Genomic DNA, 12,948 nt, shown 5'->3' with positions numbered 1-12,948 from the left:
GGGATCACCAGAGTGAGATGAATTATAAGTATTATGTACTTAATAATGAAGCAGTGTGCGAGTTCATTCTTTCTTTTTTGTATGTGTATATGATTTGTGTGTGTTCTCATGTGTGCATCACTCTCCATGTTATTAATAAGGCAAGTTTGCTCAGGTGAACTCTGAGCTTGCCATGCTAGCTAGCTTGCTCCAGGGCTCCCTTGTCTCTGCTTTCAAATGCTGGCTTTATAGGCAGAGGAGCATTCATGTGGGTTCAGGGGAGCCAAGCTCCGGCCTTGGCTCTCCCAGTGAGCACTTTAACTCCTAGGCAGTCTCCTAAACCTCACGGTCTTCATAAATCAGCAGCAGAGAGGTGCTGCATTTGCTGCTGCTTCACTGTTGTACCCTGCGGGTCCCGGACATCAAATGAGGAAAAAGCAAAAGATAGAAGGCTTGATCAGAAAATTCGTGTTTGTGTATGTTTCTGTAAACTACACAAGTGGTCATGGCACGTGGTCATGTGAGAATGAGAAACAAAGAGAAAAGATGGGATAGGCAATGATAGGACAGAGTGGGAGAATTAAAGTTAATCCTATTTGTACGTAACATGATCATGTGCATACAATTCATGAGAACCTACAGAAGCATTAGAGGGATGGCTCAGTGGGTAACGATGCTTGCTGCCAGGTCAGATGACTTGAATTCACTTGCCAGGATACACACAGTGGAAGAAGAGGACCAACTCCCACAAGTTGTCCTCTAACCTCCTCATGTGTGCCATGACACATGCACAGCCCTCTGCCAATAAATAAAAGAGTATGAAAACATTACATAAACTTTATTTGTTTAACTAGCATTGAACAAAAATTTTGAATGTTGAGGTTACTGGAGAGATAGATCAATGGTTAAGAATACATACTATTCTTTCTGAGGATTGGAGATCAATTCCAGCACCCATTTCAGGTGACCCACAACTGCCAGGTCCAGGGTATCTAATACCTTCTGCTGGTATCTGTGGGCACCTTTACATATATAACATACATGCACAGATGCACACATAGATGTAAATATAAATACATGTAAATAAATAAATAAATCTCGGGAGGCAGAGCCATGTGCATCTCTGAATTTGAGGTCAGTCTGGTCTACTAAGGGAGTTCTAGATCATTCATATGTGTGTGTCTGTGTATGTGTGTGTGTGTGTGTGTGTGTATGTATATGATAAGACTCTGTCTTAAAAACAACAGCAAATTGGATATGAGAACAACGTGCAAAAACTAGTACCATTTCTTAATAATTCCTGTAGTCAATTAGGGAAAGAGTTAAAGAACTATTTGTAATAATAGGTGGGCACGTTTAATGGACATGTGTATATGAGTGCCATGTGTATATATGTCCCTGTTGTTTCTGTAGCCAGGGACAGTGTGTGCTTAGTGTAAAGTGGGAATACCTGTGCTGTGTGTACTTAACAGTAGCTGTGTTCCTTTTAGGAAGGCGGTGAGCTTTTTATGCTCTGGAGTGGCTATCATTCCTTTATTGCCTTTGGAATCAGTTTACCAACCTACTTTTCTTTTTTCTTTTTTTGCAAACAAAACAAAAATAACACCATGTATCTTGTTTTGCTTTGTTTTTTCCCCCAAATCATTACAGCAAAACTGGTTCTATCTTAGGTTTTTGCATCATTATTCATGATTAAAGTATTTCTGTGTGTATAGAAAAAAGAGAAAAAGAAAACCAAGAAATCCATCCACTTGGAGATGACTGTGAAGCTGTAGCTACTGTCTGCAGCACGAAGAAGTATGTACTGATGGAGCATGAGAAACTGACCATTCAAAAGCTTCAGAGAAGGCCAGCAGTGGTAGTGCACACCTTTAATCCTAGCACTCAGAGAGGCAGAGGCAGGTGGATTCTGAGGTCGAGGCCAGCCGATCTATAGAGTGAATTCTAGGACAGATAGGGCTACACAGATAAACTGTCTTGAAAAGCCAAAGAAAACAAGACCCAAGACACAACAAAAAAGAAAACCTTAGAGAAAAAGAGGTCAGGAAAGATAAATATATATTATGTTGGTGTCAAGAGCCTTAAAAGCATCACAATAAAAAGGTTGATATTCTGGTGGGTTAGCACAACAGTTTTCTTGATAATATTTCTTATGTGAGTTGCCAAGAGAAGTTTTGCTCCCCACCCCCATCCCTCAACCCCCAAAAGCAGAGCAAACCCACTAGGGAAGTGGAAGGGTAGCAGACAGAGGGAACAACTAGGGATGTGTGGTTATGGGAAAGATCTTGCAACAATGGGTAGATCTCAAGCAGTTCAGGCACAGAAGTCACTGAGGGAAGTTAACACCTTGGGGCTAGGCTGTGATGGAGTATGGCCATCTCTGAAACCTGGTCAGTCATGACAGTGAAAGTGGAAGTTCTTCATTATTGTACCAGGACAACAGGAATCATCCAGGACTGTTCTGGGCAAACCAGGTCATAAAGTCACCTTATGTGAGATGAAGAAGAGCTGGCGATGTGGCTACTTAACATTCAAGGAACGGAAGGATGAGGTGAATTACAGACAAGAGGTTTAGATGACCAGAAAATCTTGCCTGCAAGGGAATTAGAGAAAGTCTAATTGCTGGGGTGGATACAGACTCGAAGAGAGTCCTTGCTGTTCTTGAAGAGACTTGCATATGTGCACCAGCAGCTGGGGCTGGTGAAGAGGAGAGAAAAGGTGATAGGGAATGGAGTAAGGTGAAAACCTCTGCCCAGAAAACCATAAGCTTTGTTGTAGTGATGCTGTCAATCAGTGTGAGTACACTCCTCGTGCAAGGAACTTGTTAAGTCCACTTAACACTTTTAAAGAGTCAAGAATAGCACCCACGATTCAGGTTTTCTCAACCAGTTACATAATCCTCAGAAGATAGGTTCCATGTTCTCTCCTACCCTCTTGTGCATGGCCAGCTATGACTGTGGTGGAGGTATGATTTAGAACATACATAAAAAGGCCAAGAAAAGTATAAGGACCTATTTTCCCTAGTACTGAAATGTAAAGGCGTCTAGAAGACAGAGCAGGGAAATATTTCCTTGGCCTTAGGACTGAGAAACACTTCTTGACACACAGAAACCACAACTATAAAGTATAAACTGAATACATTGTAGGGAAGGAATTAAAGTTAAGAACTGTTCCTCAGGAGATGCAAAGGGCAGGAGACAGGTACTGTAAACAATAAGAAGAAAACTTGAAATAGAAACAGATGGTCTGTTCTTGCTGTTTCAGTGTTGTCAAACACTGAACCGTTGCACAGAGGATATTCAAATAGCAATGAACATGAAAAGACACCCCATCAGTTACCAGGGAAGTGAAAACTAAAACCACTGTCAGATGTCAGTGGTTACTGCTGTGTGATTTCAGATGTGCTTGTGAAGTGGGAGTGTAGCCGGCACAGCTGCTCTTGGAACCCTTGACAGTCTGCAGACCAACATGTGCACACCTCTGATCTAGTAAATCCACCCCAAGGTTTGAGTCTACTAAGCACAAGAAAAGCACAACACCGTCCAAACCAGCATTGTCCTGGTGTAAAACTGGAGCAGTGAAATTGATGTTTTGAATAGCCAGATAGAAGCATAACTATAAAAACAAACAGAAACCCTCAACAAACTGCTACCTGCAATGTAGGTGAGTTTACAAACATTTTGTGTGAAAGCAGATTAAGATTCGTGAGTCCATTTTTATAAAACTCAAGACAGAAGGATTTAATAGAACGGTGTTTATCTTATCATATAGAATGACAATCTGCTTGCAACATCTGCCATCCAGGGAAGCTCAGTTGACTGGCCAGTCTGCTCCTTTCCTCCTTTCTGGCACCCTTTCCCAAGCTGAGCCCTTGATGATCTTGTCTGGTCGAGGAGGACTGTCCTTTGGTCAGGGTGTATGAGTACACATTCCCATAGTGGAAAATCCTGCCTGGAGGAGGAGACTGCTAGCTAGGTTCCAAAGCCTTCATGGAAGTGCAGTGGACCCCAAAGGAATGCTTTCTTCCATATTAGATTAGCAAAGGTTCTTGGGGGGAGACTGCTCTGAAGTGCAGCTGAGGCACAAAAGCCATTAAGGAGGAGCAGGTGACAGCTGTACATGCTGCTGGAGTTCTGTCCGAAGAGTACTGAAGAGTGGGCATGGGGTGCAGTGAGAGGGAGAGGCACAGATGCAGGGATGGAGAGGGGTTAAGAGCTGGGCAGTTCTTACAGAGCTGCTCTCAGGGACATGAGGGGAGCTACAGGGAGATGAGTCGGGGGTGGGTTTTGTTTAGAAAATGTTGGAGACCTGGACTGGAAAAATGATTTGAAAACTGCGACTGTCACACTCTTGCTGTTTTGTTTTGTTTTGCTATGTAGAAGAAGCATTGAGACTAAGTATATTATAGGGTCTCTCTGTAGGGATGGGGGTGAGTACATATAGGGTCTCTCTGTAGGGGAGGGGATGAGTACATATGGGGTCTCTGTGGGGGAGGGGGTGAATGAATATATATAGTCTCTCTGTAGGGGAGGGGTGAGTATATATATAGGGTCTCTCTGTAGGTGAGGGGTGAGTACATATAGTCTCTCTCTAGGGGAGGGATGAGTACATATAGTCTGTCTGTAGGGGAGGGGTGAGTATATATAGTCTCTCTGTAGGGAGTGTGTGACAGGAGTGTGACAATAGGAAGTGACCAGTCTTGAATGACATTAAGAAGTAATGTCAATTTTTATGGAAAGCCAAGGAAGGTTTTTAAGTCTGTCTCCTATAGTTTGTGGTTTAGAAAATACTTCTGGCAATAACAAAGACTGGTTTAGAAGGTGACTGGACTGAAGACAGATTGCATTAGTGATAAAGAAGACATTGGGGGAGGCTTCCATTATGCCAGTAGCTGTGGAAATGGTGAACCTAGGATACCAGCTCTGGGCAGGAGACATCTCAGTGGAATTTTGCCTAGCATGTGTGAGGCCCTAGCTTCGATCCCCAGCACCAAAGAAGAGAAAAACAAAGGTGATAGCTCCATATTTGGAACACAGTGAGTGGAGGAGGGGGCATCTGGGTAGCCGTGTGATACCTGTCTTGAGAGATTAGATGATGGACAAACTTGGATTAAGAAATATAAAAGAGGGCTGGAGAGATGGCTCAGTAGTTAAGAGCACTGGTTACCCTTCCAGAGGACCCAGCTTCAATTCCTAGCACCCATATGGCAGCTCCTAATTGTCTGTAGCTCCAGTTTTTAGGGATAGCCCTAAAGGAACCAAGAACCACTTAGAAGTAGGTTGATGTAGTACAGCTTGGTTGAGTTACAATTTACATACTGGGCCTGGGGATGTAGTTGAGTAGAGGGCTTGTCTAGCATGTGTGAAGCCCTGGACTGCATCCCCAGCATTGCATAAAACTGGGAATGGTTATGCATAGTATTAATCTCATCCCTCAAGAGGTAGAGGCACGTAGATCAGGAGTTCAACATCATCCTTGGCTACATAGAATTAGGTCAACTTGAGCTATATGAGAACCTGTATTAAAAGAAAGGAAAATTTACACACTGTACAGTATATTGATTTAACTATGTGGTGAATGTTTTGGTGTATTTGTAGGATAGTGCAACCAGCACAATAGTATGATCAATTTTAGAATGTTCTCATCACTGAGAAGAAATAAATGCCAGCCAGGTATAGTGGTATATGCCTGTGATTCCAGTGGAAGACTGAGACACAGGAATTACTGGAGCCCAGGAGTTTGAGGCCTTCTGGGCACTACAGTAACACCTTGTCTCCAAAACAGCCTCCCTGCCCTGCCCTGCTTACTAGCATTTAGTCCCTACTCGCCCCACCCTCAAGGGGCCGCTAGACTCCTCTCCATCTGTGTTTGTCCGTGTGGTTATCTCCTTAGTGACAAGCTTCTTTGATACTGTTTCCAAGGTTTCCAGGTAGAGAGCACTCTCGGGAGTGTGCGACACTCTTCTGGAACAGAAGGGCCTAAGAGGCAAGGACCATGGTCATGTGTCTCAAAGCTACATCTAGCAACATTCCTGTTCTTGGTTATTGAGTATTTGGGCCCATGGAAGGTTTGATTTATCAGAATTTCATGAGGTTAGCCCAGCTAACCACAAAGTGAAGTTAACCAGAATGACTGCTCTGGTGGAGGTGGGGATAGGGGTGGGGGAGGGGGTCGTCTGTGCTCACCACACTGGACTAGGAGGTGCCACGCAAGTGACAGCCAGCCCTGGTCCAGCTGTGAGTTTTCTGTTGGGACTAGACTAAGTCTGTAGACATTTCCTTATTTAAGAATGGGAAAAAATTTCTTCTCCATTCTGAAGCTGAAGAATAAGTAAGTCAGGTATGGAGCTGAGGTTTGTCTGTGTGGTCTCTGGGAAGAAATAAATCTTTGGCTCTATTAGTACTTTTAGGATAAGAGTAGTTACCCTACACACCACTTATTTCATGCGATAAGGTTTTTGTTTTGATTTTTTTTCTCCAGTCTTTGGACTTTTACTTTCAAGGTATTTTAATAACGGACTGTGTGAGAGTAATGTGTTCCTGTGGTATGGCATGTTCTCTAGCTCCTCTGGGATATGCCTTGTAGACTTTGATTTTTGTATAGCTTCCCCACCCCCCCCCATTAATTCCTGTGTTTGAATATAAAAATAAGTCAAAAGTTTCCAAAACAGCCAACCAGCGTAGCTCCCTGCCCTCTTACTGCAGTTTGAGAGTCATGTTTTCTATTAGAAACCATGCATTACGTAAACTTGAGTGCCATGTGTCAAAATAAGAGAAAACTGTCCCAAGTTTCCAAGACCTCACAGCAGTTTAGTGGGAGGAAGCAGACATAGACGCAAACAGTAACATAGTGTGGAAACTGGCACCCACAGCAGCACGAGTGGCCAGGGGAGCATCTGGTTATTGGCCAGTGTTTTGGAGCAAATGTCAGCTGGTGTTTCTGCACTAACAAGCTCAGTACAGAGGCAGCCCGATGCAGAGCACCTGCCGTCCTTGCACTGCACAACAACCTGGGGCTGTGTAGGTTTCTGACTCCCATTTTAGAGAGCAATTTAAAGCTCAGAAGGGCTCGGTGGCTGGCTGTTAAACAGATTACAGATTCAGCTTGTTTGCTCCCTCCCGCTGCATCCATGTCCCTTATGCAAGGCATGGAAAGTCTCCGAGCCCAGTGCTGCTAGGGTGCCCTGCCAGCCCTTCTCCTGTAGTTCTTCCTCTTCAAGGAAAACAAGGTTCTCGGATTTCTCTGTCTAGTCTGCTTCCAGTGTCCTCAGCGCATCGGGTATTCCGGGGCTGTAGCAGTGGTGAATATTGCTGATGTCATTGTTTGCCTTATTGGGATTTTGCTCTTTGTCTCGCAGGGAGCTGTGATTGGTATAGACGACGAGGACGACAGCACCTTCACAATCACTGTTGATCAGAAAACCTTCCACTTCCAGGGTGAGCGGAAAAGAGAGGTTCTCCCCCCAGTCCCACCTGCTTCCCTCCTCTCGTGGGTTGCTTGCTGAATGACTTGAATGGTTTTGCAACTAATCCTGCATGAACGAGTGCACAGGAACCTTCTGGATGAAGTGGTACTGCAGGTTAGGCAGGGATTTGTATCTGCAGTGGATGCACATTAATTTGAAGCGACTGTGGGATCTGGCTGCGATTGGAGATTAAAAATTTAAAGGATAAAAATCAGTGGAAAGCGAGAGTAATGGGCTGCTGCTGCTGCTGCTGGCTTGTGCTCACAGAAGGTTGCTGCTGTTCTTTATCAAGGAGTGTGGTTCTGCTTCTGCATGAAGAGTCTTAAGGACTGATTGTGAAGGCTGCAGTGTTTGTCCGTGTGAAGCTCAAAATGTAAATTCAACTGAAGCTAGAGGCAACCTTTGCCTGAAAGGTTTTACTCTGCTTCAAGAACTCCAAGTTTGCATTCATTCCATCTGCATTTCTGTGTCTTGTCTGCCAGCCATCATTGCTCTGCTATTATCCTTTCTGTAGTTAATAACTCCAATGCCATCTGCCACTGCTGTGTTTCGGCATTGCATGCTATGGCTCACCGGTAGAAGGGGTAAGCTACTGTATGGTCGCTCTCATTTCATCTTGCTTTGAAAGCTCTAAACCAGCAAAGAAAAGCTGGTTTTTAGTGGTGTGGTCCTAAGGACCTGTCGTTTGTTAGGAGTACCTATTAGTTTCGGTACTGGTATCCTGTTGTCTTTTCTATCCAGAATAATGTCTGTTTTAGGTATAAAGCAATCCAGGAAACTTAGAAATGAAACTATCTGGAGATGTTAGCACTTTCTCTGAACCTGTCCATGTGATCGCTGTTGTGGTTGCCAGATAGATCAAGGCGAATGAATACCAAGTACAGTTACAGCTTAAAATGTTCTAGTTAGGAGTCCTGCTGGTGGCCATGTGCTTTGAAGGTGCTTAGGTCACTGCCATCCTTCATCCTTCATTTCTTCATTGTCTTGTTTAAGAGATCGTCACATAGAAATGAAAGATGCTGCCTATGAACAATAAAGACAGGCCAGTGTACTCAGCAGTGACATTTTTAATGTGCCATCATGCTTATCCTTAACATATTAACTGTGTCTGAGAATATTATTTGTTTAGAATTTATAAATGATGGTGCTCGCCTGGAAATTTCCATCCATTTAACTTCATAAAACATTTTAATCATATTATAAGTTAAGATAGCTCTGATTTTCAGGTTAAATATGCAGTGCTGTTCCTAAGCCAAAGCAGGTAACTGGGACTCTTTACTCAAGTGTAGTTGAATACTTCAATGCAGTTCTAGCAGGAGCTGCTGGATGCAGGGCTGCAGCACAGGCTCTGCAGCTGCAGGGGAGGCCCCTCTGGGCTCCTGAAGCTTTGTTTGCTTGGTAGAAGGAAAGCCTTGGATCTCTGAGCAAAGGCACCTTACCTTAAATTATTTATGTCAAACTGATCTCTTTAGAATTTTTTCTATTTATGTGACTTGCTGATAAAACAAGACATTATTTAAATGATAAAAATAAATAGGAATTTTCAAAATGAACTCCAGAATGTTAGATTTTCTACTATAGCATTTGGGTGGTGATACGCAGCATGAACTTATATGAAGAACTTAAACTGCTCATTTATTTAGGAGATTAGGAAAATTACTTCAGATTTAGAGATACTTGCTTAGAAGAAGATCTATAAATTTAATGCAAAATATATTCATGATAGAGCTTACATTTTATAGTTTTTTTTTTTTTTTAATCTTCAGTTGCTGACAAGAACTGAAAGCAAATTTAGGTTATCATAACATGTTTGAGTATTATCTTTTTTCCTGTGCTGAGAAAGAACCCAGGGACTACATAGTGACTTTCAGACTTGCCTGGACAGAATGAGACCGTATTGCCAAAAAAAGAAAAAGAAAAAAGAAAAATGAAAAAGTTTTATTGCAATGAAAGCCCATTAGGAAATTTTGATCAGAGAGTGGCATGGTGAGATTCCTGTTTTACGGTGTTACTCTGGCTGCTGTCTTGAGAATAAAGTGTGGAGGGGTAAAGACCTGGGAAACCATTTAGGAGCTTGTTGTAGACAAGAAATGAGAGAGTGCTAGTGTCCATACTGCACTAGTGGGGGAAGGGAGGGAGCAAGCAGTGGTCAGATTAATCAGCTTTAGTAGAGTATAATTAACATGAAATAAAAATGCATGCTTGAGGGGCTGATGAGACTCAGTGGGTAGAAGCTCGTGCTGCAAAAGTGTGACGACTTTGATCCCCGGGACCCAGGTAAAGGTGGCAGAGAGAACCAACTCTGTAAAGGTGTCCTCTGGTCTCCTCAAATGCACTGTGGCGTTCATGAACTCCCTCCATCATATGTGCATGCATGTTTCACATATACTGAAACACGTGGTGATAATAATAATAGTTTAAGTGAAACATTTTCAAAAGATCTTTAGATTGAAATATTTAAAAATACATCTCACATAATTCAGGTTTTGTTACCCTATTTATATATAGCTGCCACCACAATCAACATATGGAACATTTCTGTCACTCCAAAAGATTGTTTCCTTTTCAGATGCCCCCCTTCTAAGCCCTGGGCCAGGCGATCCCTGATCTGCTTTCTGTCAGTAGAGGTGAGCATGCCTGTTAGGGAGCTTCACACAAATGGGATCATCTCATGTATCCTCGTCTTCATTTTAGCTCAGAACAGTGTTTTATAGTCCATCCATATCGTTGCATAACTTAGTTACTGTTCTACTGGTAAGTCATCTTCTGTCCAATGATGTTGTATTTATTTTGAATGTTGAGTTGTAGCACATAACAGAAAGGCAGGTTCAGGTTGACATGAGAGTTTTGATTAGGGTAAAAACAATGGAGTTGCCATTAACTGAAGTGGTTGGTTCCACTGTCCTTCTACAGTGTGGAGGAAAAGAGAACTTACTGGAGATGTTGAATTTGTAGTTTCTATATGGCATTCAGGGAAATTTTCAAGTTAGAAAAATAAATATGGGGACTCATTGGCATAGAGACATTGTTTATGGCCTTGAGAATTTGGGAATAACAGTAGAAAGAAAAAAATCCAAACTCTGAGCTGTAGGCCCCTGAACATGTACTTTAGAGGCTTCAAGATGAGGCAGAATCAGCAAAAGAGACTAGTGACCAAAGGAGACGAAAAGCAAATGGAGCCTGGAGACAGGGCTTCTAGGAGGGCGAAGGATCTGCAGCTTGCCTGACACTGCAGACAGACCAGGGAAGTAAGCACTAAGAAACGATGTCGTAATGGAGTTACTCATGAGGACGTCTTGAAAACCTTGAGAAGAGCAGCTATAAATCAGGACAGAGTCCTTCAAAGACTACTGAACAGATAGAAGAGGGGATGGCAGGCCTCAGGAGTTTGGGGAGATTTTAATTACGTGTAAGGACAAAAGGAACAATGATAATGTGTTTCTATGTTGACAGGAGTGATTCTAAGGAGAGAAAGAGCTGATGATGCTAGAAGAGGGGTGAGGGGTGGGGCATGGTGTGTGTGTGTGTGTGTGTGTGTGTGTGTGTGTGTGTGTGTGTGTGTGTGTTGGGGAATAGTTGGATCAGCCTTCTGGAGAAGACAAGAACCAATGGGATCTACAGCACAGCTGCAGATGGAGGAGGAGGATGGACAGTTTATCTGTGGTGAAATAGCTGTGGCTGGTGATAAACCCCGAGCAGACCAAAGTTATAGCAATAGGGAAAGCAAAGAGGAACAGATTAGACATGTGTAGTGAGTAAATCAATGGGAATTGGTGACTGGTTGGAGGAGAATTTAGTAGCAATGCTATTCTTGGCTTGGTTTACGATTGAACGTTGCCACATCTAAAACAGCCCGGAACAGGAGTCTTGAGGAATTTACTTTGGAGACACAGAGATGATGGGAACTGAATCTGAGCTCAAGTGCAAGTGAAGAGAGAGCACACTGTTGTTCAGTTGAACTAGAAGCCTAAAGTCTGAATAACCAGGCGGCATTAAAGCTAGACAAAGACTACATGTCTGATCAGAGTTCAACTCCTGGAACCTACATGATGAAAGGAGAGAACAGACTCCCAAAATTGCCTTCTGACCTCTGCACCTGTGCTGTGGTACACATATGCACATGCACATAGACACATCATACACATTCAACATGAAATAAAATGTAAGGATAATAATAAAGACTGGTCGTGTGGAAAGGGGAAGCTGCTGTACTTGGCCCAGTTGGTTAAGGCTTTTGAGAAGGCTTGCTGAACATTGCCAGATTTTCCATTTCTTTCCAAGAGAAGTCAGATTTAGTTTTTCTTACACAATGGGTATGCAAAATTTCCAAGTTTTAAAACTTTTTTTAAGATTTACTTATTTTATGTATATGAGTATACACTGTAGCTGTACCAATATTTGTAAGCCATCTGGTTGTCTTTGTTTTGTTTTGTTTTGTTTTTGTATTTGAGACAGAATTTCTCTGTGTAACCCTAGCTGTCCTGGAACTCATTCTGTAGACCAGGCTGGCCTCGAACTCAGAAATCCACCTGCCTCTGCCTCCCAAATGCTGGGATCAAATGCGTACACCACCGCTGCCTGGCCATCTGGTTATTGGGAATTGACTTTTAGGACCTCTCCTTGCTCCGGTAGAGCCCACTCCCTCAGTCCCCTGCTTGCTCTGGCCCAAAGATTTATTTATTATTATAAATAACTACACTGTAGCTGTCTTCAGATGCACCAGAAGAGGGTGTCAGATCTTATTATGGGTGGCTGTGAGCTACCATGTGGTTGCTGGGATTTGAACTCAGGACCTTTGGAAGAGCAGTCAGTGGTCTTACTCGCTGAGCCATCTCACCAGCCCTTTAAAACATTTTTTTTTTAAGTGTTGGCCAAACAGTGTACCTTTGTGAGCTAAATAAAGCCTTTGGATTTTTAATCTTGGTTAAAACCATGGCAGTAGTATCTATTGTCTGTCTAGGAGATCTCAACAAGCAAAGAAACGATAGTCAAACAGGAAGTAGATCATATTAGGATGGAATGCCAGCAGGCTGGGAGGAGCAATCACAGCAGTTGGACAGAGATGCACTTGCATGTGTGTCTACGACTGTGTGTGTGTGCATACGTGTGTGTGTGCATGCTCACGTGTGGAAGTCAGAGGTCTATGGCAGGTGCCAGACCTCTTACTTTTTTAAGGCAGGGTCGCTCACTGAACTTGGTGCTTACACATTGGCTAGTCTGGTGGCCAGGTTAGCAAGGCCGGGGATCTGCCTATCTCAGCTTCAGCAGTGCCGGGGTTGGGTCTGAACTCAGGTCTTCAGCTCTGAAACAAGCACTTACCTTATTGAGACATCTTCCCAGCCCAGAGACTAATCATCTGAAGTTACTGTTTTTATATATCAAAAGTAGTCTCAGATCAGCGCTTCACATGGCTCAAACTAATAGAAAACGAGATAGTCTATAGCTCACCTTAGGAAAAGTCCAGTTGTTTGAATTTATGTTGCAATAAGCTGTACTTTTTTTTT

The 12,948-nt window shown here is 43.0% G+C and overlaps 1 protein-coding gene across 8 annotated transcripts in view; it reads left to right on the top strand.

Moving 5' to 3' along the window:
• Osbpl9 (oxysterol binding protein like 9) overlaps window positions 1-12,948 on the top strand; it is a 137,728-nt gene that overhangs the window by 32,287 nt on the left and 92,493 nt on the right. For all 8 annotated transcript variants that reach the window (XM_031378157.1, XM_031378155.1, XM_031378156.1 and 5 more), the window contains exon 3: window positions 7,337-7,415. In XM_031378157.1, coding sequence (XP_031234017.1) covers window positions 7,337-7,415 — 79 coding nt within the window. The remainder of the gene's footprint in view (window positions 1-7,336; window positions 7,416-12,948) is intronic.

Source organism: Mastomys coucha, unplaced genomic scaffold, assembly GCF_008632895.1.
Source record: "Mastomys coucha isolate ucsf_1 unplaced genomic scaffold, UCSF_Mcou_1 pScaffold18, whole genome shotgun sequence".
Taxonomy (NCBI): domain Eukaryota; kingdom Metazoa; phylum Chordata; class Mammalia; order Rodentia; family Muridae; genus Mastomys; species Mastomys coucha.
This window is presented reverse-complemented; position numbering and strand designations above follow the sequence as displayed.